At 37.4% G+C, this 25,847-nt stretch overlaps 1 protein-coding gene and 1 long non-coding RNA gene across 4 annotated transcripts in view; one reads left to right on the top strand and one right to left on the bottom strand.

Moving 5' to 3' along the window:
* NUDT9 (nudix hydrolase 9) overlaps nt 1-16,161 on the top strand; it is a 35,879-nt gene extending 19,718 nt beyond the window's left edge. For all 3 annotated transcript variants that reach the window (XM_030819108.1, XM_003265873.4, XM_030819107.1), the window contains exons 4-8: nt 2-88; nt 6,948-7,059; nt 9,388-9,534; nt 12,181-12,265; nt 15,686-16,161. In XM_030819108.1, coding sequence (XP_030674968.1) covers nt 2-88; nt 6,948-7,059; nt 9,388-9,534; nt 12,181-12,265; nt 15,686-15,864 — 610 coding nt within the window. In that variant the 3' untranslated portion in view covers nt 15,865-16,161. The remainder of the gene's footprint in view (nt 1; nt 89-6,947; nt 7,060-9,387; nt 9,535-12,180; nt 12,266-15,685) is intronic.
* On the bottom strand, nt 15,995-22,779 carry LOC115836711. The gene is made up of 3 exons (XR_004031732.1): nt 22,768-22,779; nt 20,131-20,140; nt 15,995-16,074 (listed from the first exon to the last, which is right to left on the bottom strand). It is a non-coding gene; the product is annotated as an uncharacterized LOC115836711 (long non-coding RNA).
* Nucleotides 22,780-25,847: the final 3,068 nt, after the last annotated feature.

Raw genomic sequence — 25,847 nt, forward strand, 5'->3', positions numbered from 1 at the left:
GAAATCCTGCAGGACGGACTGGACTGGTTGGCCGTGGGCTTTTGGGGCGATGGGGCCCAAATCATGCTGCAGATCCCATTATAACCAGGTAAAAACCAATAAAAAGCATATCAGTAGCAAAGAGCTAAGTGATAGAAAAAATGCAGACTGTAGCTATGTTTGTGTATATATGTATACCTGTGTGTATATACATATGTATGTGTTTGTATATATATGTATGTATACAGTCATGCATTGCTTAACAATGAGGACACGTTCTGAGAAATGCATTATTAGGTGATTTTGTTGTTGTGTGAACATCACAGAGTGTATTTACATAAACCTAGATTGTGTAGGTACAATTGTATAAGTAGTATACACCTATGCCATATGCTATAGCCTATTGCTCTTAGGCTACAAGCCTGTACAGCATGTTACTGTACTGAATACTATAGGCAACTGTAACACAATTGTAAGTGTATGTATATCTAAACATAGGGAAAGTAGGTAAAAACATGATATAAAAGATAAAAAACCATACACCTGTTTCGGGCACTTACCCTGAATGGAGCTCGTAGGACTGGAAGTTGATCTGGGTGAGTCAGAGTGAGTGGTGAGTGAACATGAAAGCCTAAGACATTACTGTCCAGTATTGTAGAGTTTATAAACACTGCATACTTAGGCTACACCAAATTTATAAAAAATATTTTCATTTTGTTAATAATAAATTGACCTTAACTTACTGTGACTTCTTTATAAACTTAAACATTTTTAAAACCTTTTTGGCTTTTTTATAATAACAGCTTAAAACACATCGTGCAACTGTACAAAAATAGTTTTTTTTGTTACATCCTTATTCTGTGGCTTTTTTTAATTTAAAAAAAGTTGTTTCTTTTGTTTTTAAACTTTTTGTTAAAAACTAAGACACACACACATTAGCCTACGGCTATACAAGGTCAGGATCATCAGTATCACTGTTTTCCACCTCCACATCTTGTCCCACTGGAAAGTTGTCAGGGGCAGTAATATGCATGGAGCTGTCATCTCCTATGATAATAATGCCTTCCCCTTGAATATCTCCTGAAGTACCTGCCTGAGGCTGTTTTACAGTTAACTTTTTTTATAAGTAGAAGGAATATACTCTAAAATAATGATAAAAGTTACAGTATAGTAAATACATAAGCCAGTAACATAGTCACTTATTATCAAGTATTATGTACTGTATGTGACTGTACTCTTATGACTGGCAGTGCAGTAGGTTTGTTTACATCAGCATCACCACAAGCATGTGAGTAATGCATTGGGTGAGGATATTGACAATGGCTTATGACATCATTAGGTGATAGGAATGTTTCAGCTCCATCGTAATCTTATGGAACCACCATTGCGTATGTGCTCTGTTATTGACCAAAACATCATCATGTGGCACATGACTATACATACACACACATGCCCGCACATGTATATTACATAAATATGCATGCAGTTGTATATATAATTGATATTTTAAAGGGACTTTATATAAAATCATAGTGATATGATATAAGTATAAAGCTGTACTTATATGAGTAGGTTAGGCATTATATAAAGAAGGTTAATTCTATTTGTGCATCTATTTATTGAACATCTATTTGTGCATCTATTTATTGAACATCTATTTGTGCATCTATTTATTGAACATCTATTTGTTCTCAGCGTTGAGTAGGCACTTTAGTAGATATTTTAAATGCCAGAGTAGAATTTTAAATGCCAAAGTTAGGAGTATGGACTGGAGCCATTGAAGGTTTCAGAACAGGGGAGAGGCATTCTCTTCCTGAGGCAGACCTATGTGGTAAGCCAAATCATATTCAGGTCTCTTGATGAGCATGAATCAGAATTAAGAAGGTCAGTGAATCTAATGTTTAGATGGGCTTAGCTATCTCCACAGGAATCATCTTTCTAATGTATCTGAAATATTGTCATATTTGTCATCGTTTTAATTTTTATTTTTTTACTTTTAGAATTTCTTTGCTGACCATCTGTCTCCCCACATGGAATTGTCATGTTCTTTCTTTAAATAATGCAAATATCCTCAATATTGTTACTTTTTTAGTTTTGATATTTTGGGGGCCTTTCTTCAAGGAGACTCTTTTTCTTTGATCTGAGATATAATAATAATTTGATAGTTTAGCTCTCTATGTATTTTTTTATTTTCAAGTTACTGGAAGAGGCACCTATACTCACCCGGTCTTATTTTCTTACTTGCCCTCTCAATTCTCCTGCCAAAAAGGATCTTTACCCAACCCCAGATTTTATCTTCCCTCCATCCATCCATCCACCTACCCACCCATTCACCTACCCACTTACTTAACTACTGATCAGCCTACCTCTCCATCCACGTACTGTTAGAACCTCTATGGTTTAAATGAGATGGAAAGAGTTAATTAAAAAAATATTAATGGCAGTGTTAGTTTCTGATTTTGGTGAAGCTGGCTAAAAACAGGAAGGTATGAAATGTTTGAAACAGGCATGTAATGCTAGTAAGGGGACAAGAGCAGAAAAGGGAAGCCAGAGTCTTGAAAGTTAGAATCTAGTTAGCTTATCTTTATCTGTGGTGGACCAAATAGTGGCTGGGAGTATTGCGTATCAAGTTGTTTTGAAATGGTAGACTTTTTGAGCTTAACTCTGTCATACAGATAAGAGAACTGAAGGCTTAGAGATGGTCCGAGGCTATAAGAGAGCCCACAGGTGGCAGAGTCTGGCTTTCAACTGTACTCTTAGGTTGATGTTCTTTGTTATCTCAATAATGCATTAATTAATAATAAATAATAATGCATTAATTAATAAATTGATGAGTTCGTCTAAATAGATGAGAGGCAGCAGAAATGGAACAGAGAAAAATGAAAGATGTTGAAGGAAGAGTCAAGCCTTAGATTAATTGTTAAAAGCATTCTACTTTTAGACTAGTCTATTCCAGGCATCCTGTCAGTGCTATCATTAGTTTTTCTATTTGTTTTTCACAGAAGCCCCTCCAAGTAGGTATTGATATATCTATTTTGAGGATTTGAAAAAGAGACTCACTGGGGTTAAGTGACTTGCCTAAATGTTGTAGATCTGACATCTGAATCAGGGGTAAGTGGCTTTAAATACTGTGCTTTTTCTGTTACACCACTAGTGAGTCTTTACTATACTGTACTTTTTATCATTGTTTTAGAGTATATTCCTTCTACTGGAGAATCACCCAGGCACTTTCAGAGCCAAGATTTCACCCCCCTTTCTTTCAAGTATGCACTTCATGATTCAAAACAGCATTGTTCAGGATTTCATAAACTTTTTCAGAAACTCCAGGGCAGGTGTTAAATTTTCAGATTCCCAGGCATCTCTCCTAGAGATTGTCCAGGTACAATTATCAAAAGTTTCTTCAGATCCTCTAGAGTCAAAATGAGTTGGGAAGTGTTAATATATTACTGTGAATAAATTCAGGTCAAACAATTGATGACAATTTCATTTTCTGTTCACTTTTGGTTAAAGACAGGAAGGTACATACTGTTAGAACTGGGGAGGGAATAGCAATAGGGCATAGAAATATTACTGATATTCAGTAAATGTTCATTAGGTTCATCATTTAAAATGATGTATTCTGTTAGATCAAGAAATTTTGTTTTAAAATTGGTGATAATGTATTTAATACTAATAATATAGCAAGAAGCTACTCTGCTTAAAATCCATACGTTTGTCCTTCAGAATAAAATCTGAGAACATATGCAAGCTGCTGATCATCTCTCTGATCCTGCCTTCTCCCCAGCAGCATCTCTCTCTTTTTTTTTGAGATGTGGTCTTGCTATGTTACCCTGGCTGGTCTTGAACTCCTGAGCTCAAGCAATCCTCCCACCTCGGCCTCCCAAAGGTGCTAAGATTACAGGCAGGAGCCACCACACTACACCTGGCCAGCATCTCTTTCTATTCTGTTTCTCATCCTTGTTCCATAGTCACAACTGGCTGGCTGAAGAGCAGTGGCTGTATTGAGTCTTTGTTTTCCCAGCTCCTTGCATGTGATGTGTAGTAGGTGCCAGTAAATGTTTATGAGTGAACAGAGCCACCATTTGCCTTCTTGTCTTTCCTTTTTTTTTTTGAGACAGATTCTAGCTCTGTCACCCAGGCTGGAGTGTAGTGGTGCTATCTCGGCTCACTGCAACTTCCAAGTGATTCTCCTGCTTCAGCCTCCCAAGTAGCTGGGACTACAGGTGTACACCACCCCGCCCAGCTAATTTTTGTATTTAGTAGAGACAGGGTTTCACCATGTTGGCCAGGATGGTCTTGATCTCTTGACCTCATGATCTGCCTGCCTCGGCCTCTCAAAGTGCTGGGATTACAGGCGTGCGCCACTGCGCCTGGCCATCTTTCCTCTTACCTAATTAGTGTAAACATTCTGCTTCTTCAGTTTAAGTAGATAGTATAGTAATTAAGAACACAGATTCTGGAACCAGATTGTCCAGGTTCAAAGTTGTGTTTACACCCTTGTTAACACTGTAGTCTTGGGGAAGTTACCTAACTTTTCTGTGCCTCATTTTCCATATCTGTAAAATAAAGATAACAAAACAACTATGTTATAGGGTTGTTTTGAGGCTTAAATGGATAAATACATTAAAGCACTTAGAACAGTGTTTTATATATATATAATAAATGCTATCTAAATGGCTTTTAGAAAATAAAAATAAAATCCATACTCTCTTCATTCTGTCTCTGCCTTCTGTCCTGTCATCATCTTTTACCTGGATCATAGTAGTAGCCTCCCAGCTGATCTTCTTGAGTCCAGTCTTGCTTTCCTCCAGACCAACATACATGCTTTTGTCAAAGTGAGTGAGCTTTCTAAAATACAAACTGGTTATGGTTTTACCCTGCTTAAAAACATTCTCTGGCTCTCTAAGTAGATGAATTAGATGCATCTTGTCACTTAAGCCCGTTGCCCACTTTTCTGGCCTATCTTTTCCCTCACTGATGCCCATGGTGCTAGACCCTATATGAACATTCAGTTTCTTGAACACATTATTTTATTTTGTGACTTTGTTTCTTCCTCATGTATTCCCCTTTCTGGCATTTTAAAAACAGATGTGCCCTCTTGTACTAATTATTATTTCATTTCTGTTTAATATACTCATCAAACTATCACCCTTCTGCTAATGTAGAGCCACTGCTAGACTATGAGCTCTTTCATGGGAGGAATTAGATATGGTAGATATGGTAGTCAGCTACTATATAAGGAAATTTGGAAACTCATATCCATACTAATATTTTATTGGGTTTCATCCAGAGTAATAATTATAGCATAGACCTTCTTTTTTGATTTAGCATTGGAAGTTTTTTTTTTTGCGTAAGAGATCATTAGGACAATTCCTAAAATTGGGCTGGAGGTTGATGTGGAGGTGAGGAAGGGGAAAGGGAGATTTATTAATATCAACATCTCTGGCAAAGAGTGTGGTTAGAAAAAGTGTATTCTGAAACTAACATTGCCTTGATACTTTCTACAAAACCCATAAGCAATTCAATTTAAAATGTAAAATAAAATAAAAGGATAGAGTTTTTTTTGTTTATCAAATTAGAGGGCATAAAGATTGAGAAGCAGGGCCGGGTATGGTGGCTTACATCTGTAATTGCAGCACTTTGGGAGGCTGAGGTGGGAGGATGGCTTGAGGCCAGGAGTTCAAGACCAGCTGGGTAACATAGCAGGAGACCCCATCTCTAAAAAAATTAGCTGGGTGTGGTGGCCCATGCCTGTAGTCCTAGCTACACAGGAGGCTGAGACAGGAGGATTGCTTGAGCCCAGGAGTTTAAGGTTACAGTGAACTATGATTGCACCACTGTACTCTAGCCTTGGTGACAGAGCAAGACCCTGTCTCTTAAAAAAAAAAAAAAAGATTGAGAAGTACTGCTTTTGACACCAGCTAAACTGGGTCATATAATCTGCTTTTCTCTTAGCACAGGGTGAACTGTTAAAAGCAAATTTTTTTTTTTTTTTTCAAGATGGAGTCTCACTCTGTCATCCAGGCTGGAGTGTAATGGCACGATCCTTGCTCACTGCAGCGTCTGCTTCCTGGGTTCAAGTGATTTTCCTGCCTCAGCCTCCTGAGTAGCTAGGACTACAGGCACCCATCATCATGCCTAGCTAATTTTTGTATTTTTATAGAAACAGGGTTTCTCCATGTTGGCCAGGCTGGTCTTGAACTGCTGACCTCAGGTGATCCGCCCACCTTGGCCTCCCAAAGTGCTGGGATTTCAGGTGTGAGTCACCACACCTGGCCAAAAGCAAATCTTACCATGCCTTTTTCACTACCAGTAATTTTTTTTTCCTTTTTTTTTAGATAGACCCTCTCTCTGTCACCCAAGCTGGAGTGTAGTGGCACCATCTTAACTCAGTGCAACCTTAAACTCCTGGGTACAGCGACCCTTCTGCCTCAGTCTCCCAAGTAGCTAGGACTGTAGGTGCATGCCATCGCACCCAGCTAATTTTTTTATTTTTGGTAGAGACGAGGTCTTCCACTGTTGCCCAGGCTAGTCTCGAACTCCTGAGCTCAAGCAATTCTCCCAAAGTGTTGGGATTACAAGTGTGAGACACTGCGCCTGGCAACTACCAGTAATTTTTAAAAGAGGATTCATAAACTTATTTTTTAAAAAACTTTGATAACCTTTTCTTTAAATTCTATTCTGCTACTTCTTTTTTTGTTAGTACTTTAAGTAGTAAAAATTGTTTGTATCCTGAATTTTCATTACAGATAATGTAGTATCTTTTATGTAATGTAGACATTTGTCCTGGTTTGTAACAGCGATGAATATAGAATATTTCCTGTAAAAATCAATAGTTTTAAATAAAACTAGCTATACTATATATACTCTGTTTTAAAGAAAAACATCCTTGTAACTTTGTCTCAAGTTTGAGATAGAACCTTAGTTTTTGTTGTAAATCAGTTGTGATTTTATATTACTATTCACAGATGGAAAAGGGATAGCAGTGGAAATAAAATCATGCATCCTGTTTCTGGGAAACACATCTTACAATTTGTTGCAATAAAAAGGAAAGACTGTGGAGAATGGGCAATCCCAGGGGTAAGCATTAAAATTAAATCAGTGTTTAAGTTCCTTTTAGTTGCTTTACTTACTACAGGGTTATTGTTTGTGAATCTTTTCTATTCCATTTTCCTCTATTCCTTCCTACTTCAGTTAGTAATTCTTACTTTTTTCATCCCTGCATGAAGTGTCATTGTCAGCAACAAGTTTAGGATAATCCAAGACTGTTAGAATCTGCGTCTAATTCTGACACCCTTGGGAAATAACTTGGGCTTTGAAGTTAGATGTAGGTCTGTGTTCTGGCCTTTCTACTTGCAGCTGGGTGATTGGGAGTTCAGGCCCTCATCTTTAAAATAAAGAGATCTACTTCACAGGATTATTAGAGATCACATTTAATAGGCATTCATTATGTTAGGTCCCATTTCAGAATTTAACCTCCACTCCAAGCCCAAGGTAGTATTTTTAAGCACTTTTTGGTTGAATTCTGATAACTTTTGACAACATTTAAAAAATTAGCTTTTGTTATTTACTGTTCCTGGTAGTTTAAATAATTTCTATAATGTTATCAAGATGAGTATACTTTTGTTGGCTTATAGTTTGAATTTGGCAGTGGTATATTTGAAGTGGCCATTTTTTATTTTTTATTTATTTATTTATTTTGAGACAGAGTCTCACTCTGTTGCCCAGGCTGGAGTGCATTGGCGCAATCTTGGCTCATTGCAACCTCTGCCTCCTGGGTTCATGCAATTCTTGTGCCTCAGCCTCCCAACGTAGCTGGTATTACAAGTGTGCGCCACTATGCCTGGCTAATTTTTGTAATTTTAATAGAGACGGGTTTCACTACGTTGGCCAGGCTGGTCTCGAACTCCTGGCCTCAAGCAATCTGCCTGCCTCGGGGCCTCCCAAAGTGCTGGGATTACAGGTGTGAGCCACCACACCTGGACTGAAGTGGCCGTTTAAAATGTTTATGTGTGTGGTAGAGGGTTTTATATTTTATACCATATTGTGAAATGGAGATAGTTTGATATGAGGATGACTCTTTATAAAAACATACAGTTATCTGCAAGAATGTTTTTTTCTTTGTAGAATAAAAATGGAATGGAAATAAGGATCTCAACCGACTCTGATAAAAGTTTAGGCTAATTTTTCTTTTTTTTTTGAGATGGAGTCTCGCTCTGTTGTCCAGCTGGAATGCAATGACATGATCTCAGCTTACTGCAGCCTCCGCCTCCTGAGTTCAAGCAATTCCCTGCCTCAGCCTCCCGAGTAGCTGGGATTATAGGCGACTGCCACCACACCTAGCTAATTTTTGTATTTTTAGTAGAGACAGGGTTTCACCATCTTGGCCAGGCTGGTCTTGAACTCCTAACCTTGTGATCCATCCACCCTGACCTCCCAAAGTGCTGGGATTGCAGGCGTGAGCCACCGTGCTTGGCAAACTTTAGGCTAATTTCTATGAGCCAAATAGTCAAACTTCACTTAGGTTGAAAGCAATAACATAATAATGATTTCATCACAGAATCTTATATTTTTATTGTTATTTAAAATTCTTATCAGGAAACTGCTGTCATTGTTATCATTTTGACAGTTATTCATCTAATCAGTGTATTTTTTTAGTATCTTCCTTTTGTCAGCTAATATTTCAGACACTGAGGATACAACAGAGCAACATAAACAAATACCTCTATCTTTTGGTGCTCACATTCCAGTTGGAGAGACAGATAATATAAGATACATAAGTTAAATTTATCGCATGTTAGAAGGCAGTAAGTATTAAGAAAGAAACAAAAGCAAGGTAGAGGACTAGGAAGTGTTTGAGAGTTTGCAATTTTAGACGGGACAGTTAAGAGAAGACCTCCCTGAGGAGGTGCATGTTAGGTAACTATCTGAAGGAAATGAATTAGTGAACCATGCAGATATCTAGAGAAAAGCATCTTGGATAGAGATAATAGCAGGTGCAAAGGCTCTCAGTGGGCAGCATGTTAGGCAGGTCCTGGGAACATTGAGGAGGTCAGTGTGGCTAGAATGGAATGAACAATGGGGGAAGAATAAATGTGCTGTATTATTTCTTACCTCCAGTCCTTTTTCGTTAGTTTGAGTTTGGCAAGTACCAGGAAATTGGTTTGATTGGCTCAGTTTGCCATAGGCTAACTTTGGACCAATCACTGTGGCCAAATACATGAGGTATGCATGTATTTGGTTCCTTGTACTAGCAACAGATGGTTTAGAGAACAGTGTATAACAGAGAAATGGGGATCACTATTATAGACAGATTGAATAATAAATGTTCACTCTACCACTCAATAAATATTTGTTGAATAAATCAAAGCTGATCCCTTTCTTCAAAATTATTAATGTGACTCTTAGGGGATGGTGGATCCAGGAGAGAAGATTAGTGCCACACTGAAGAGAGAATTTGGTGAGGAAGCTCTCAACTCCTTACAGAAAACCAGTGCTGAAAAGAGAGAAATAGAGGAAAAGTTGCACAAACTCTTCAGCCAAGACCACCTAGTGGTAAGAAATAGTGTTTCTGGGAGGGATTTAGTTCTGTGGATTGATGAAAATGACTTAAAAGTTGACCTGGAAATCTGTATGTCCTTCTCTAAATAAAGTGGAATACTTGTATATTTAAAATATATTCGCAGAAACAAATTATAGATCTTCACTGTAAATAGGTTTCTATTTAAAGTTTTATAGCCCAACTTTAGGCTATATAGGCTAAAATGATCTATATTTAGTTTATTTATATGATTTATTATAATAACTTTTTTTCTTCTCAGTTTTTCTTTCTTTTTTTTTTTGAGATGGGAGTCTTGCTCTGTCACCCAGGGTGGAGTGCAGTGGCATGCTCTTGGCTTACTGCAACCTTCACCTCTCAGGTTCAAGCAATTCTCCTGCCTCAGCCTCTGGAGTAGCTGGGATTACAGGCACCCACCACCACGCCTGGCTAATTTTTGTATTTTTAGTAGAGACAGGGTTTCACCATGTTGGCCAGGCTGGCCTTGAACTCCTGACTTCAAGTTACCTTCCTGCCTCGGCCTCCCAAAGTGTTGTGATTACAGGCGTAAGCCAACACGCCTGGCCTGTAAACTATTTTCTTTCACATTGAGTACCCATCCAACAGAAAGCTTTTTGTATGTGCATGAATTCAGCTCTCTCTGAAAGAACATTTACATTTTAAATTATGTCATACAGAGATTTTTCTGGTTGATAATCATTTAAGTCTCATGTCTATTTTGTCCATATACCCTCTGTGATAGGGTCTTGCTCTGTTGTTCGGGCTGGAGTGCAGTGGTGTTATCATGGCTCTGCAGTTTCAACCTCTTGGGCTCCTGTGGTCCTCCTACCTCAGTCTTCTGGGTAGCTGGGACCACAGGCAAACACCACCGCACTGGGCTAATTTTTTGTTTTTTGTTTTATAGAGATGGGGTTTTACCATGTTGTCCAGGCTGGTCTTGAACTCCTGGGCTCAAGGATCCCCCCACCTAGACCTCCCAAAGTGCTAGGATTACAGGCGTGAGCCTGGCCTTCCGTGCTTTTAAAAAAATACCTTACAAGGTATATGCACACTAATAATAAGAAAATAATAGAGTGTTTTTTTTTTTTTTTTTTTTTTGAGATGAAGTCTCGCTCTTGTCCCCAGGCTGGAGTGCAATGGTGCAGTCTCGGCTCACTGCAACTTCTGCCTCCCGGGTTCAAGCGATTCTCCTGCCTCAACCTCCAGAGTAGCTGGGATTATAGGCGTGTGCCACCATGCCTGGCTAATTTTTGTATTTTTAGTAGAGACGGGGTTTCACCATGTTGGCCAGGCAGATCTTGAACTCTTGACCTCAGGTGATCCGCCTGCCTCGGCCTCCCAAAGTCCTGGGATTACAGGCATGAGCCACCGTGCCCGGCCTTTTTTTTGTCAGTTTTTATTTGGATTGCTTGTTTTCTTTTCAGAATTGGGATTTAGTTATTCATGTTGTCCAGATTTTTTTGAGTTACGTTTGTGCTAGATGAATAGATCCAAATATTTTCATATATTAATAGCTTAAGTAGTAATCTTTAGTTTTACTTATAGATCTCCTTTGTTTAACTAGAAGAATCTACCTTTGTATTTCAGAAACTATAATCACAGAAAAATACTTAAGTCATGGACTCTTAAAAAATCATATTGCCCAAATCTGACTATTCTCAGATTCTGAAATTAGAGTTTGAGGTGTTGAGGGTTTCATGATTTATTTATTTATTTTGAAACAGTGTCTGGCTCTGTCACCAGGCTGGAGTGCAGTGACACAATCTCAGCTCACTGCAACCTCTGCCTCACGGGTTCATGTGATTCTCCTGTCTCAGCCTCCTGAGTAGCTGGGACTACAGGTGTGCTCCACCATGCCCAGCTAATTTTTGTGTTTTTAGTAGAGATGAGGTTTCACCATGTTGGCTAGGATGGTCTTGATCTCTTGACCTCATGATCCGCCTACCTCCGCCTCCCAAAGTGCTGGGATTACAGGCATGAGCCACCATGCCCGGCCTGAGGGTTTCATGATTTTTAAAGCTGCCTCAAAAGAGAATATTGTTCTTTGGGAAATTTGAAACAAGCACATGAAGTACTACATTAAAAGTTTTATGATATTTACATTTCTTTCTTTTTTTCTTTTTCTTTTTCTTTTTTTTTTTTTTTTGAGATGGAGTCTTGCTCTGTTGCCCAGGCTGGAGTGCAGTGGCGTGATCTTGGCTCACTGCTACCTCCACCTCCCGGGTTCAAGTATTTCTCCTGTCTCAGCCTCCTGAGTAGCTGGGACTACAGGCACCTACCACCATGCATGGCTAATTTTTTTTGTATTTTTAGTAGAGACAGGGTTTCACCTTGTTGGTCAGGCTGGTCTCGAACTCCTGACCTCAGGTGATCCACCTGCTTCGGCCTCCCAAAGTGCTGAGATTACAGGCGTGAGCCACCGTGCCCGGCTGATATTTACATTTCTTAAAAAAAATTTTGATAGAAACACATAATGTCAAATTTACCATCTAAACTGTTGAATGTACAGCTCAGTAGCATTAAGTATGTTCATGTTGTTGGACAACAGGATATTTACATTTCTGATGCTAGTGAAGGTAACATGCTCTGCTGTACTCACTACACCTTGGACTTTTAAAAAATTTGTCTTCTTTTGAAAATAGATATATAAGGGATATGTTGATGATCCTCGAAACACTGATAATGCATGGATGGAGACAGAAGCTGTGAACTACCATGACGAAACAGGTAACTTTATATTTATTAAACTGACTGGGATTAAAGGATCAATTTAAGCCAGTAGCCCACTAAGGCATGATTAAATCTGGACTATTTTAGCATCTTAAACCAATTAACTGTTGATTGCAGGATTGTAGTTATATGAAAGCAAAATTGTTGGTATTAAAGGAATACATAGAAGAAATCTTCAAAACTGTTATCACCAGTGGCTAAATTTTCTTTAATCCATTGGTAACATTTGAAATTAAGGTTGAAATTATAGGCTAAAATGATATGCTTTAAAGATGTCAGATTATTTATTGAGTATGGTTCCCTTTTTTTGCAAAACAAAAGCAACTTGGATTTGGGTAGGAAGTATGGCAATGATAAAGGAAATGGGATTTATATCTTACTATTTCAAATATTTTTGTAATAATCTTGGATTGTTAATACACAAAGCAATAACAAAAAATTCCAAGTACTGAAAAAATTTTAAATGAATGCTCTTTCTGGTCCATGGAATTTAAAATTTTATGAGGAGGGTCAAACCTGTTGTTACAGAAGGAGAAAGGAAAAATCTGCTGTCTTAAAAATTAATTTGATCTTAATGTACACATTGAATGGCTCGCTTGAAACATATTTTATTGCTAAATTTGATTTGTTTTTATTTGTAGCATAAAAGTGGGGGCACCATGCTAGAGAAATGAAATGAATGTTCCACTCATAGTTCTTTCTGAGCTGTGTAACCTTGTACAAATCACTTGTCCTCTTGGACTCAGTTTTTTCACTTACAAAATGGGCTAGAACTAGAAGATCTGTTATTTCCATATCCTGTGCTTTTGCTTGTTGAACTTGGGGGAAACTCCTGGGACCATTCTCCATTCCTTCTGTATTTCCTCTAAGGTGTATTAGAAGAGTTTATCCTCCTAGTTTGAAAACTTAGAAGAAATAGGCAGATGTAAATTAGAAGCAGGTCTGTACAACTTTAGTACTGATAAATTTGTTAACTACTTTAAATTTTTGGAGTTAAAAACAATGACTGATCCTCCAGAAGTTGATTATAGAGTTTATGGATTGTTCACTGTTTTTACCCTATCTTTTTCTCTCTTTAAACTTAAAAAATTTTGTTTTGATAATTCCAAAATCTCTGCCATATTTGAGTTTGGTTTTAATATTTGCTTTGTTTCTTTAGGCTATGTTTCTTGCCTTTTAGCATGCTTTTAGTGCTTTTTTTTTTTTTTTTTTTTTTTTTAAACTCCGAGATGGAGTCTTGCTCTGTCGCCCATGCTGGAGTGCAGCGGCATGATCTCGGCTCACTGCAGCCTCTGCCTCTCGGGTTCAAGCGATTCTCCTGCCTCAGACTCCCAAGTAGCTGGTACTACAGGCGTGCACCACCATGCCTGGCTAATTTTTGTATTTTTAGTAGAGATGGGGTTTCACCATATTGGCCAGGCTGGTCTCAAACTCCTTACTTAAGTGATCCACCCACCTTGGCCTCCCAAAGTGCTGAGATTACAGGCATGAGCAACTGCGCCTGGCTGTAGTGCTTTTTTGAAAATTGACCATAATATAGCTTATAAGGGAACTAAGGCAAATAGTTCTTTAGTGTGAGGTTTTGTTTATCTGGCTAGGAGTTAGGCTGTGTTTTTTGTTTGCTGTCATTGTATGTGTCAGAGGCTAAAATTTCCTCTAGTTTTGGGTTTCCCTGGAGACTTCTTAAATAAGGTCTGAAGCATGCCTTTCTTTCAGCTGTCTTCCCCTTTTGTTAAACAGGAGTCCTATTGATAGATATGGTGGTAAATTCTAGAGGAAGGGGAATCATAGGAGAATATATGGTTAGATGTCAGTCTTTTAATGAGCCTGTGGCCCTGGGCTGTGACCCTTCATAAGTTCTTCTCAGCTTCCCTCCTACCTCCCTGATCCTTAGGAAAGACAGGAAATCCAGCGGGGGCTGGAGTTGGATATTTCCTTTCCCTCAGGTTGCTTAGGGCTTGGTAAAATAGTTTTCCTTGAGGGCAGAGTGATCTGGGTGTACTTGAAAATGGTTACCTTTCCCCTCTCTATGTTGGAAGGGAGAGAGGATTTTTCTCCGGTCTTCACCTGGTGGCTTTCTTGGAGGTAAAGCTCACTAAAATGTAGGCCCCCTCTTCATACTGGTATGGCTGACCCCCTAGGAGATTTTATCTTTCAAGCTAGTCCAAAGGTCAGCTTTCAGCAGTTAGTTACCCTTTAAGTGTTCCTACCAGGTGCCGACTCCAGCGGTAGGCTTCTCTCCCTGGTCAGTTGTGATTCTCTGTATTTGCTTGTCTCTCCAGTTTTTGGTATGGCAGTGTGCTCTCTACTAAGAATACAAAAAAATTAGCCGGGCGTGGTGGCAGGTGCCTATAATCTCAGGTACTCGGGGGGCTGAGGCAGGAGAATCGCTTGTACTCAGGAGGTGGAGGTTGCAGTGAGCCGTGATTGTGCCACTGCACTTCAGCCTGGTCAACAAGAGCGAGACTCCATCTAAAAATAAATAAAATAAAATAAAATAAAACAAAATAAAATATTTAAGTAATGTTGCCTTGAATACTTTAATAGGCTTGTCTCTATTTCATTAGAATAAATTCTTCAAAGAGGAATTACTGGATTGCTTATTGTATCTTCAGTGCCTAGTACAGAGTCTGGTACACAAGATGCACTCTGGTATTTACAGAATGAGTGCTTGTCAAAGAAAACTTACTTTGTAAAAGCTCTTGATAAACATTGCCAAATTTCCTACAAAAATATGCCATTTATATTCCCAGCAGTGATTGGGAGCACTTATTTTTTATTTTTTTGATAATTTAAATTTAATTTTTTTTTTTTTTTTTTTGAGGTGGAGTCTCACCCTGTTGCCAGGCTGGCGTGCAGTAGTGTGATCTTGGCTCACTGCAACCTCCGCCTCATGGATTCAAACAATTCTCTTGCCTCAGACTCCCAAGTAAGCTGGGACTACAGGCATGTGCCACCACTCCTGGCTAATTTTTGTATTTTTAGTAGAGATGGGGTTTCACCATGTTGGCCAGGCTGGTCTCGAACTCCTGACCACAGGTGATCCACCCGCCTCAGCTTTGTTTTATTTTTTTACATTTAAATCTCTCATCCCTCTTGGATTGATTTTGATGTAAAGTTTCATATTCATATAATATAATCTCTTTTTTAAGGATAATCTTTTTAGAGAAAAGTCTTTGTATTGTGTGTTTATCTATAATTTAGGGACTTGGTTAAAATTTGGGCATTTTGGAATACTCTATTTTTTTTTCTTTTATTCATTCTGCTGACCAGGGATGGAATAGTCTAGTTTTTAATTTACTTGTCCAGCTAGTACAATGATGATTTAAGATTATTTTAAATAAGAATACTTGATGATATAGATATGCTAAAACAGAAATGAATTTTTCTTGGTGATGGTTTTTCTTTGGCAACCAGGTGAGATAATGGATAATCTTACGCTAGAAGCTGGAGATGATGCTGGAAAAGTGAAATGGGTGGACATCAATGATAAACTGAAGCTTTATGCCAGTCACTCTCAATTCATCAAACTTGTGGCTGAGAAACGAGATGCACACTGGAGCGAGGACTCTGAAGCTGACTGCCATGCGTTGTAGCTGATGGTCTCCGTGTAAGCCAAAGACCCACAGAGGAGCATATACTGAAAAGAAGGCAGTATCACATAATTTATACTATAAAAAGGGCAGGGTAGGCCACTTGGCCTATTTACTTTCAAAACGATTTGCATTTAGAGTGTTTCGCATCAGAATAAAAAGAGTGAGATGAACTGGAACACAGAATTTTCAGCTCTTTGGTCAAAAGGAATTCTATTTAAGCATGGCTTAAATTAAATTTAAACAACTAATGCTCTTTGAAGAATCATAATCAGAATAAAGATAAGTTCTTGATCAGCTGTATCTTCTGTTTTCCATCTAGTTCTTGTTTGTCAATGCCTTCCCTCCCGCTCCCCATCTTCTGAGGCCTGAAGGATGTTCCTGCCACATCAAGCTCCTTTAGGCAGAGTACCACCATTGGATGTATAGTTTAATGTTTCATCTGATTTTTATTTAAATTATTTCCTTCACATTTTGCTTCACATGATCTTGTTGAAGCTAATTTTGAAAATGGCAACTATGTTTTCTTGACTTTAGAAGCGTTAGTTTTAAGAGGAAATTTCAGCCACTAGTCAATAGAGATCAAAATCAGTGAACAAGAGCTGATATTCCCATTTTCAAAAATTCTGAATTAAAAAAAGTCCAGGAAGTTAGTAATTTAAATCAGTATGTTCATTAAATCAATATGTTCATTAAATCAATATGTTCATTTCACTCTAGTGAAACTATTATATGTTGTAAATCAGTTAAAAATGGATGTTCAGAAAAGAATTGAAATCAGGACAAAAAATTACAGATGCTGGTGAGGTTGTAGAGAAAAAGGAATGCTTATACGCTATTAGTGGGAGTATAAATTGGTCCAACCATTGTGGAAGAGAGTGTAGAGAGTCCTCAAATATTTAAAGATATTTGACCCAGTAATCCATTACTGGATATATAGCCGAAGGAATACAAATTGTTCTATTATAAACACTTATTCATGTGTATGTTCATTGCTGCACTTTTCACAATAGCAAAGACATGAAATCAACCTAAGTGCTCATCAGTGATAGACTGGATAAAGACAATGTGGTATATATACACCATGGAACACTATGCAGCCATAAAAAAGAATAAGATCATGTCCTCTGAAAAGACATGGGTGGAGCTGGAGGCCATTATCTTTAGCAAACTAAAACAAGAATAGAAAACCAAACACTGCATGTTCTCTTATAAGTGAGAGCTAAATGGTGAGAACACATGGACACAGGGGAACAACACATTCTGGGGTCTGTTGGAGGGTGGGAGGAGGGAGAGGATCAGGGAAAATAACTAATGAGTACTAGGCTTAATACCTGGGTGATGAAATAATCTGTGCAACAAACCCTCATGACACAAGTTTACCTATATAACAAACCTGCACATGTACCCCTGTACTTAACAACAAAACAAACACAAAGGAAAATGTTAGCCATGTGTGAATTTTAAACTTGGTAGTCGCATTAAAAATAATAAACAAGTAAAATGGTTTGTAATTATTTAATCCATTATATCCAAAATATCTTAATATGTGATCAATATATAATTATTAAGTAATTATTTTGGTTCTATAAAAACAGGAACGGAGGTGGAGGTCTCTGTGAGTTAGTGTTTTTTGTTAGGAAAGAAATGTTAAAGATTGAAATAGGTTTTTGAGAAAAGCATGGTTAATGTTATAAATCCCAGAGGAAAGGAGGGGGTTGGTGCTTTGGGGGTTTTTGGAAGCAAGGATGAGGAAAGAAAAGTAGTACTGCCTTGTCTTAGTGGACGTGTTTATCTCATTCTGGCTAAGGATCACCGTTGGAAAGCCCTGTGACAGGAACTCCTATCCACCTAAGTAGGGTTGGGCTATAGCTGGAGCATCTCAAGAAAAGCTTTAGGGGAGAGAGACATGATTGTTTTCTTTCCTTCAGATGTTTGAAAAAGATATTAGGCTTACTCTGTAGCTAGAGAGCAGAATTAGGGTTAAGGTAAAACAAAGTGTTTTTCTGTTTTTTGTTTCATTTATTTGATGTCAGAACTTTTGGTGGTAAACCTGAATTGAACTGACAGGAGGCTTTTTTCCCCTTAGTTATGACTGTAGGTTTTCCTGAAAAGCATTAGAATGTTTGATTTCAGGATACCTGGAATACTTCTGGAATAGTTATAAATAGGGCTTATGTATGTATCAACTTCTAAAAATCCAGAAAATCCTGGTCCCTACGGTGAGTAATAAGGGATTGATACTTGATGAGGATGACCTGCTCAAGAGGTTAGATGGCCTTCCTGCATGGAAGAGTCGGCTTCTACTTTCACCATTTGGCAGGAAGAAATTTCTTCTTCCTATCACTGAATGGAGTTCTCCAAAATTAAGGCTACTTGTTTACAGAAGCTCTTTTAACAGTTTGAGCAATTTTCTGAAAATTTTGGCATTTACTTGTGTTTCATAGTATTTTGAGACAGGGTCTCATTCTGTTGCCCATGATAGCACCACTGAAGTGCAATGGTGCTCTTATGGCTCACTGCAGCCTCAACCTCCTGGGCTCAAGCAATCCTCCCACCTCAGCCTCCTAATTAGTTGGGACCACATGCATGCACCACCACTACCTAGCTAATTTTTTAATTTTTTTTTTGTAGAGACTGGAATTTCCCTATGTTGCCCAGGCTGGTCTTGGACTCCTGGGCTCAAGAGATCCTCCCATCTCAGCCTCCCAAAGTGTTGGGATTACAGGTGTGAGCCACCATGCCCAGCCTGTTTAATAGTTTTGATACATTTGAACTGCCATTAATAAAGACATTTGGTTATATTAAAGGTTTATTTAAAGTATGACTAAAGCCCATGGTCTAGATAAATTCTTTATGGTTTTTTGGAGTTTTCACTGGAACATGTACAGAGTATGCAAAATTATAAAACTACCATCCACTATAGATAGAAGTAGATAATCTTCTGATAACTGTAAATATCCAGCACCATCTATAATAGGGAAAAAACAAAATGTTAGTTTCAGATATTCCTAGAGGAAGATCTATCTGCTATATCACTAGGTAATGCTCCCTTCATACTTATTTTCCTTATGTCATGTAAAATGAATGTTTTTTATTTTAGAGACATTAAGTAAAATAAGTAATATTTGCCATTTACTGAGTATCTGTATTATATTACTTAATTCTCAGCACATCCTGTTAGGTAGTAGTATTCCCATTTCACAAATGAATACATTGATATTTAGAAAGGTTGCCCTCGGTTTTATTTGCTAGTAGAGTTGGGATTTGAATCACGGTCTGACTGGGTTGCAAACCTATTCTGTCTATTGTATTCCCTACTAAGGTTAAGAGTCTTTTATGATACATTACTTAAGTATGCAGCTTGGAAGATTATGTGTTACATAAATAGTACTCATGTTATTCGTAGTATTGCAGTTATGATTTGTGAGTTGAAATTTAAGGGCCACACCTGATTCGACTAGCATTGTTGAAGTTGTTTGTGTAATTTTGGCCCAAAGATAGTTTATTTGATGATAATCTAAGGATAAAGGGCCACAGTCAGTATTTGTTTTGTCAGCAGGTGTTCTTGAGCTTTTGAAAGCATTTCAAACTCAAATAGAAGGATATGCAAAGTTTCCTTAAGATCATAACTACTTTAAAAACTATATTTGGTGGCTAACGGGGGAACTTGAGAATTCTGAGCACTTCGAGAGGCTATTCTTATTTAACAGTACGTTTACTTATGCTTAGGACTTCTGGTGGTGGTTATTTTCTAAAATATTTCTGGAGTTTTAATAAATAAACTGACTTTAAAATACATCCTTTGAAGAAAGCATTTGTAATTAATTGGTCTTGTTTATACCTGTTTTCATCATATTATTAATTTACCATTGTGGACACAATCAGAGGCAATTAAACTCATGATAAAAATATTTAGAAGGATATAAATGCTTGAAAGAATTTGGAGATTTTACTAACCATACGTAACTTCTGGCATAGTAGTGGGAGAATTATTTCTGTCAAAATAGATCATACAGATTATAGTTATAATTTATTATATGAAGATATTTTCACCACAATTCCATCTTCACCCATGCCTCCCATTTTATGGTTATTTTATTGCTGATGTGTTAATATTGGTATAATTATGTATGTTGGAGGTGGAAAATAATGTGGAGCCGTTAAATGCTGATAAATTGAATCCTTAACTGTTTATAGCATAGAGCTTAATCTCTCCCACTTGGCCTCAGATAGTCTGATATAAGTATTTGAAATGGTAAAAGGTACTAAATAAGCACTTCAGGGCAATGAAACTTGTTAGGAGAGAAGTGGTTGGGTGGAAATCCAGTTTCTTTCTCCAAGGCTGTAGTACACTATGATTGGGCCCGTGAATAGCCTCTGCAGTCCAGCCAGGACAACGTAGCAAGATCCTGTTTCTTAAAAATATTAAAACAACAAAAGGGATATATACCTTTTTGGCCTCCACATTTTTCTTTCTTTCTTTCTTTTTTTTTGGTATGTGTTTTATATGAAAGCAAACTGCAGTGAAAGTCAAAGTAGAAGTCAAAGTTTGTAGCCTTTGTATCAAGCAAGTTAATGCTTTTTGTTAAGATGTGTTACCTTGCCTTGAGATCAGTCCATTTCTAGGTGTGGCAGTTTTACAGTAGGCTTTTCTCATTATTTACTATGAATTGCCTATTAGACAAAAATAAGCCTGAAAGCCTAGGCACAGTGGCTCACGCCTGTAATCCCAGCACTTTGGGAGGCTGAAGCGGGCGGATCTCTTGAGGTCAGGAATTCAAGACCAGCCTGGCTAACATGGTGAAACCCCGTCTCTACTAAAAATGTAAAAATTAGCCGGGTGTGGTGGCACATGCTCGTAATCCCAGCTACTAGGAAGGCTGAGGCAGGAGAATCGCTTGAGCCCGGGAGGCAGAGGTTGCAGTGAGCCAAGATCATGCCACTGCACTCCAGCCTGGGTGACAGCGCAAGACTCCTCCAAAAAAAAAAAAAAAAAAAAAAAAAAAGCCTGAAGCAAACTTTGTTGTTTGAAATTTCATACTGCATATATGCCTGTAAATTTAAATTTTGTGAAATATCAAGGACATTATTTAAAAATACCTTTTTAGATTGGCAAAAATTTTGATGTAAAGATTTTGGAGGAAACGAGTTTATAACTCATGAGTTATAGTTCGGTAGATCAGTTGAGGTTGACTCTCATATATTTTTATAGTTACAAAGAGTTTTTCTTACCTTTCCTGGCATTGAATATAACTTACTTTTATCAATTTAGTCATGGAAATAAAATCTTACCCCAAAGAAGTTCCAAAAAGAAAAAAAAAAAAAAGAAAAAAAATTTAGTAAGATGTTTTCTTTAGTCTATTAAGTAAATGTGTAGTTTATTATAGCATAAAAATAGAGCCTTACCCCTAGTTGGTTCAAAATAGCAATGAGTAACTGTGAAGGAAGAAAAATTGATGATCAGTGCTGTCAATAGGTTTATTTTTAAACCTACATTTAACTTATTACATATGCAAGTTAGTATACTTTGTATACAAAAATCTATTTTATTGAAAAACTCCATTTTATTGCTTAGTATGTTATTTATATGATACAAGATTTTAAAATGACACAATATCTAGATTTAAATACCTTTAATTCACAGAAATATTTTCTTTCTACAGCTTTGTAATGATGTTTACCATATTTGAAAGTTAGAAAATTGATGTGAATGGTTAAGAAACCCTCTGTGTACACTTCCATACAAGTCCCGTCTTTCATAAATGATTCAGATTCCCTGTGTGAATGATACTTGAACTAAAATTTTAGGACAACTATGAATACTTTGTTTTCAGAACTTGCTTATACAAGCAGTTTTACTGGAAAATTGCTTTGTATCATCCACATGGTCCTGTTTTAAGATTCTGGCAGCTTGCTCAAGAAATTGACCAACTCCTTCTAAAAGGTGAATCTCTTTACTTGTTGAGCTGTCTGTCTCAGAGTGTATGCAGTAATATTTAAGCTAAACACTGTCCCAACTGTGACAGATCTTAGGCATGAACAATGCCCTCAGGTAGTGTTTGTTCTGTTAGGGTGCCTTTCCCTGCTCCCTACCTTAATTAAGAACATTGAGAGGTGTTGAATGTAGTATTTATATGGACTTTATAGAATAACAGGGCAGAATATATTTACCGCGATAAGATCATTAGGTGTGAGGACCTAGAATAAAGGAAACAGTCAAAATAAGGCGTTGTAATTCAGCATTTCATCTACTTTTGTATCTTATATATTTTATATTAGCTTGGTAAATGAGAGCATGCTTTTTAGAATTCTCATCATTTCTAAAGTTCAATTATTAAGATTAAAATTGACTAGTATTTTAAGTACCCCCCCCAAACCTATCTCTGGAAACATATAGTCTGTATTTTCTGTTGTGGGCTCCAGACATAGCAGGGACTTCTTGGAAAGATTATTAAACCTATGCTTATTGGGTTTGAAAAAGACTGTATTTTGGGATCACCTCTTTCTGAAAGAAAATTTTAATAATGTTACTTCCTATAATCATAATAAGAGTGCTGGGCATGGTGGCTCACGCCTGTAATACAGCACTTTCAGAGGCCAAGGCAGGAGGATCGCTTGAGTCCAGGAGTTCGAGACCAGCCTGGGCAACATGGTGAAACCTCATCTCTACAGAAAATACAAAAATTAGCCCAGCGTGGTAGTGCGTCCCTGTAGTCCCAGCTACTCAGGAGGCTGAGGCTGGAGAATCACTTGTACCTGGGAGGTGGAGGTTGCAGTGAGCTGCGATTGCCCCACTGCACTCCAGCTTGGGGGACAGAGCGAGACTCAGTCTCAAAAAACAACAACAGAAAATCATAATAGGAGTATTATTACTTGGAGTTAATATGATGAAATATACATAACTTTTTTGTATGTTACTGAATCTGCCTCATCTTATGTATTTATCACTAATTCAGTAAAATCTTTTCAAAAGTAAAATTTAAGCAATTCCTTTATACCATGACTGTAACCTTAAATCTATTTCAAATGCTTCTAGGATAGATTACATTTCAATAAGATTGCATTTTACCCCCACTAATGACAAATGTAAGCATAAACTTTTAGAGGTGAAATGGACTTTTTAAATCATCTGTTGTCACTGTTTTATATTCTAGAAGAGGATAAGGGTCACAGGAGTTAAAGATAATTCTAAAGTATTAAAGGGCAGACATGGAGCTTACATCTCCAGATCATTTAACTTCAAATTAAATGCTTTTTCTACTGGTTGGTCCCTGGGTTTATTCCACACAAAGAAGGAAAGTTTCAGGTCTTAGGTAGTTCAGTTTTCAATGATATGTGAAATTTGTACATTAAATTACTCAAATCAAACAAAATATCAATAACTAATGGTCCCCCAAAGAGAATGTTAGCCAGTAATTATTGGTATCAAATTCTCCCCAATTAAATCTAAAGAATTTTCAAGTTTTTGTTTTGTATTAGTTTAAGTATTTCCTAAGGAAGCTTTAAGTATAACTACCTGATATGGATTGTAAGGAAAAGGAAAAGGAATAGAAATCTACAAAAAAAAAAAAAAAAAGAAAAAAAAAAAGTAAATTGTGAACGAAACCGTGAACACTTTCTCTTGCTTTTTCTTATTTATTCATACTTTCACTCATCCTTCCGTCCATCTATCCATCCATCCCTACAATATTTACTGAGCAATTATTCTATATCTAGGGTTTAGGGATAGCAGTAAATGACACTTAGAGAGCTCACCTTCTATTTGGTGGAGATTAGAATCTAGTGGGTTCAATATAATATTTTCTTTCAAGAGGTATGGTTGTTTTTCTTAATTTGTCTAACTTAAAGCCCAGGAATCTGTCTTAATGTGTTGATAGTTTTTACAAATCTACCACTTTCCCTACAGTAAGGGTTACTTTCTTTGCTTGCTTTTAAGATACTAGTCTGCCATCTGGTGGTAGGAAGAGTTTCCATTTCACAGAAGAGTGATTCTTTTAATTGTCACATAGATTTAAATGAATTTAAATTTAAATTTAAATGTTAACAGCGATTCCTAAGTTCTAACTATAAACCAAGACTCCAAGATTTTCATCAGTTTAAAATAAATCTTGCCAGGGCGCAGTGGCTCATGCCTGTAATCCTAGCACTTTGGGAGGCCGAGGCAGGCAGATCACTTGAGGTCAGGAGTGAGTTCGCCCAGCCCAACTAACATGGTGAAACCCATCTCTACTAAAAACACAAAAATTAGCCAGGCATGGTGGCTACACGGGAGGCTGAGGCAGGAGAATTGCTTGAACCTGGGAGGCGGAGGTTGCAGTGAGCTGAGATTGCACCACTGTACTCCAGCCTGGGCAACAGATCGAGACTGTCTCAAGAAACAAAAACAAAAACAAAAAAAACAAATTCTAGCAAACAGTAGGAAAACAATGCACCTAGTCCTGACTAGAACCAAAATAATTAGCAATTAATTATAAGTGCAAGTATAATATTTAGGATTTAACAACTGGGATTCAATCAGAACAAGTAAAAACATTAAAGGAGAAGAAATATTCTATTGAGGACTAAGTTTAGTGACAAATTTCTAAAAGTTGAGAGAAACAGTTTGAAATTAAATGCAAGCAAAGGGAAGGTGTTTATTACATTTAGATATAAAAACAGTTATGCAAAATCATGTTTGTATATTTAAAAATATTTAGGGGATCAGACAATATTAAGCAAGATGAAGTTTTAAAATGTTTGTGAGCTGGGCATGGTGGTGTGCACCTGTAATCCCAGCTACTGGGGAGCCTGTGGGAGGTGGGAGGATCACTTGAGCCCAGGAGTTTGAGACTAGCCTGGGTAACATAGTGAGGCCCTTGTCTGTAAATAAGGGGTATGTGAAGTTTCAAAATGTGTGTGATTTTTAAAGAAAAAAATCATTGCTTAAATACTTATCCAAATTTAACAAGACCCCAATCTGTGTTGCAGCATCATTATTTTAGACTAAAATAATTTTCTACCCCCAAATTGCCTTGTGCTTTTCAAGTCTGCACCCACGCACTTGCTGTTCCTCTGCCTGAAATGTTTCATCCATTTGTCTTCCTTCAAGACCTGGTTCAGATACTGTCTTCCCTGAAGTCTTTGATCCATAGCTTTGCATTTGTGTCTCGAAATACTTATCAAATTACACTGTAGTTTCCCTTTATGAGTCTCTCTTCCTCATCGGATCTGAATTTATACTGTTTGTACCTCAAGCACTCACCGTTGACTCTATAATGTAGTTGACTTACAAAAGTGTTATATATAGAATAAAGGCAACTCTATTGTGTATTTAGCATTGTTCCAAACTTTATTGAAAAAATGTTTTAAGAATTCAGATATTAGGAGAGACTGTAGAGAGTCCAAACAGAAAAGCAAAATAACTATTTTGCTTGAACTTGGGAAAAAGTTATAGAAAGCAGGGGAAAAATCTTTTTAGAGAAAGAAAGCAACAAGGTGAATTAGAAAAAGCAAAAGAATGGATATTATAGAAAGAAGTATTCTCTTCATAAAGAATAAGCTCATAACAGTCAAAGTAATTCAGCACAAACAAATAGTTAAGTGCAGAGAAACACTGGGAGAGGGCACTGAAGATTTGGACGGAAATTTGCTAGCCCCTTGTCACATTCCACTATAAGCTATATGGGAGAGAAGTTTGAATAGCTGATCCTGGGGACTGCCTAAAGCCTCATATTTCAATATCAAAATTTGGAAAGTTTCATAACCACCATCCATTTAATAAATCCTTTTAGCTATTTCAGATTCCCCAAACCCATGCTTACCAGGGGTGGTTGTGGAGGTAGGGGAAACGGGACCTGAGGGAAAAATGGTGGTACTTGTGGTGGGTAAAAGATAAATCTCTGTAAAAAGAAACATGATGTCAGTCATTTCAGACAACGGCAAACTTTTAAAATGATGAATGCATTATTTAAACATACAATTAGAAGTTTACCTGTTCACTGGAA

The sequence above is a fragment of the Nomascus leucogenys genome, chromosome 9 (genome assembly GCF_006542625.1).
Source record: "Nomascus leucogenys isolate Asia chromosome 9, Asia_NLE_v1, whole genome shotgun sequence".
Classification (NCBI taxonomy): Eukaryota; Metazoa; Chordata; class Mammalia; order Primates; family Hylobatidae; genus Nomascus; species Nomascus leucogenys.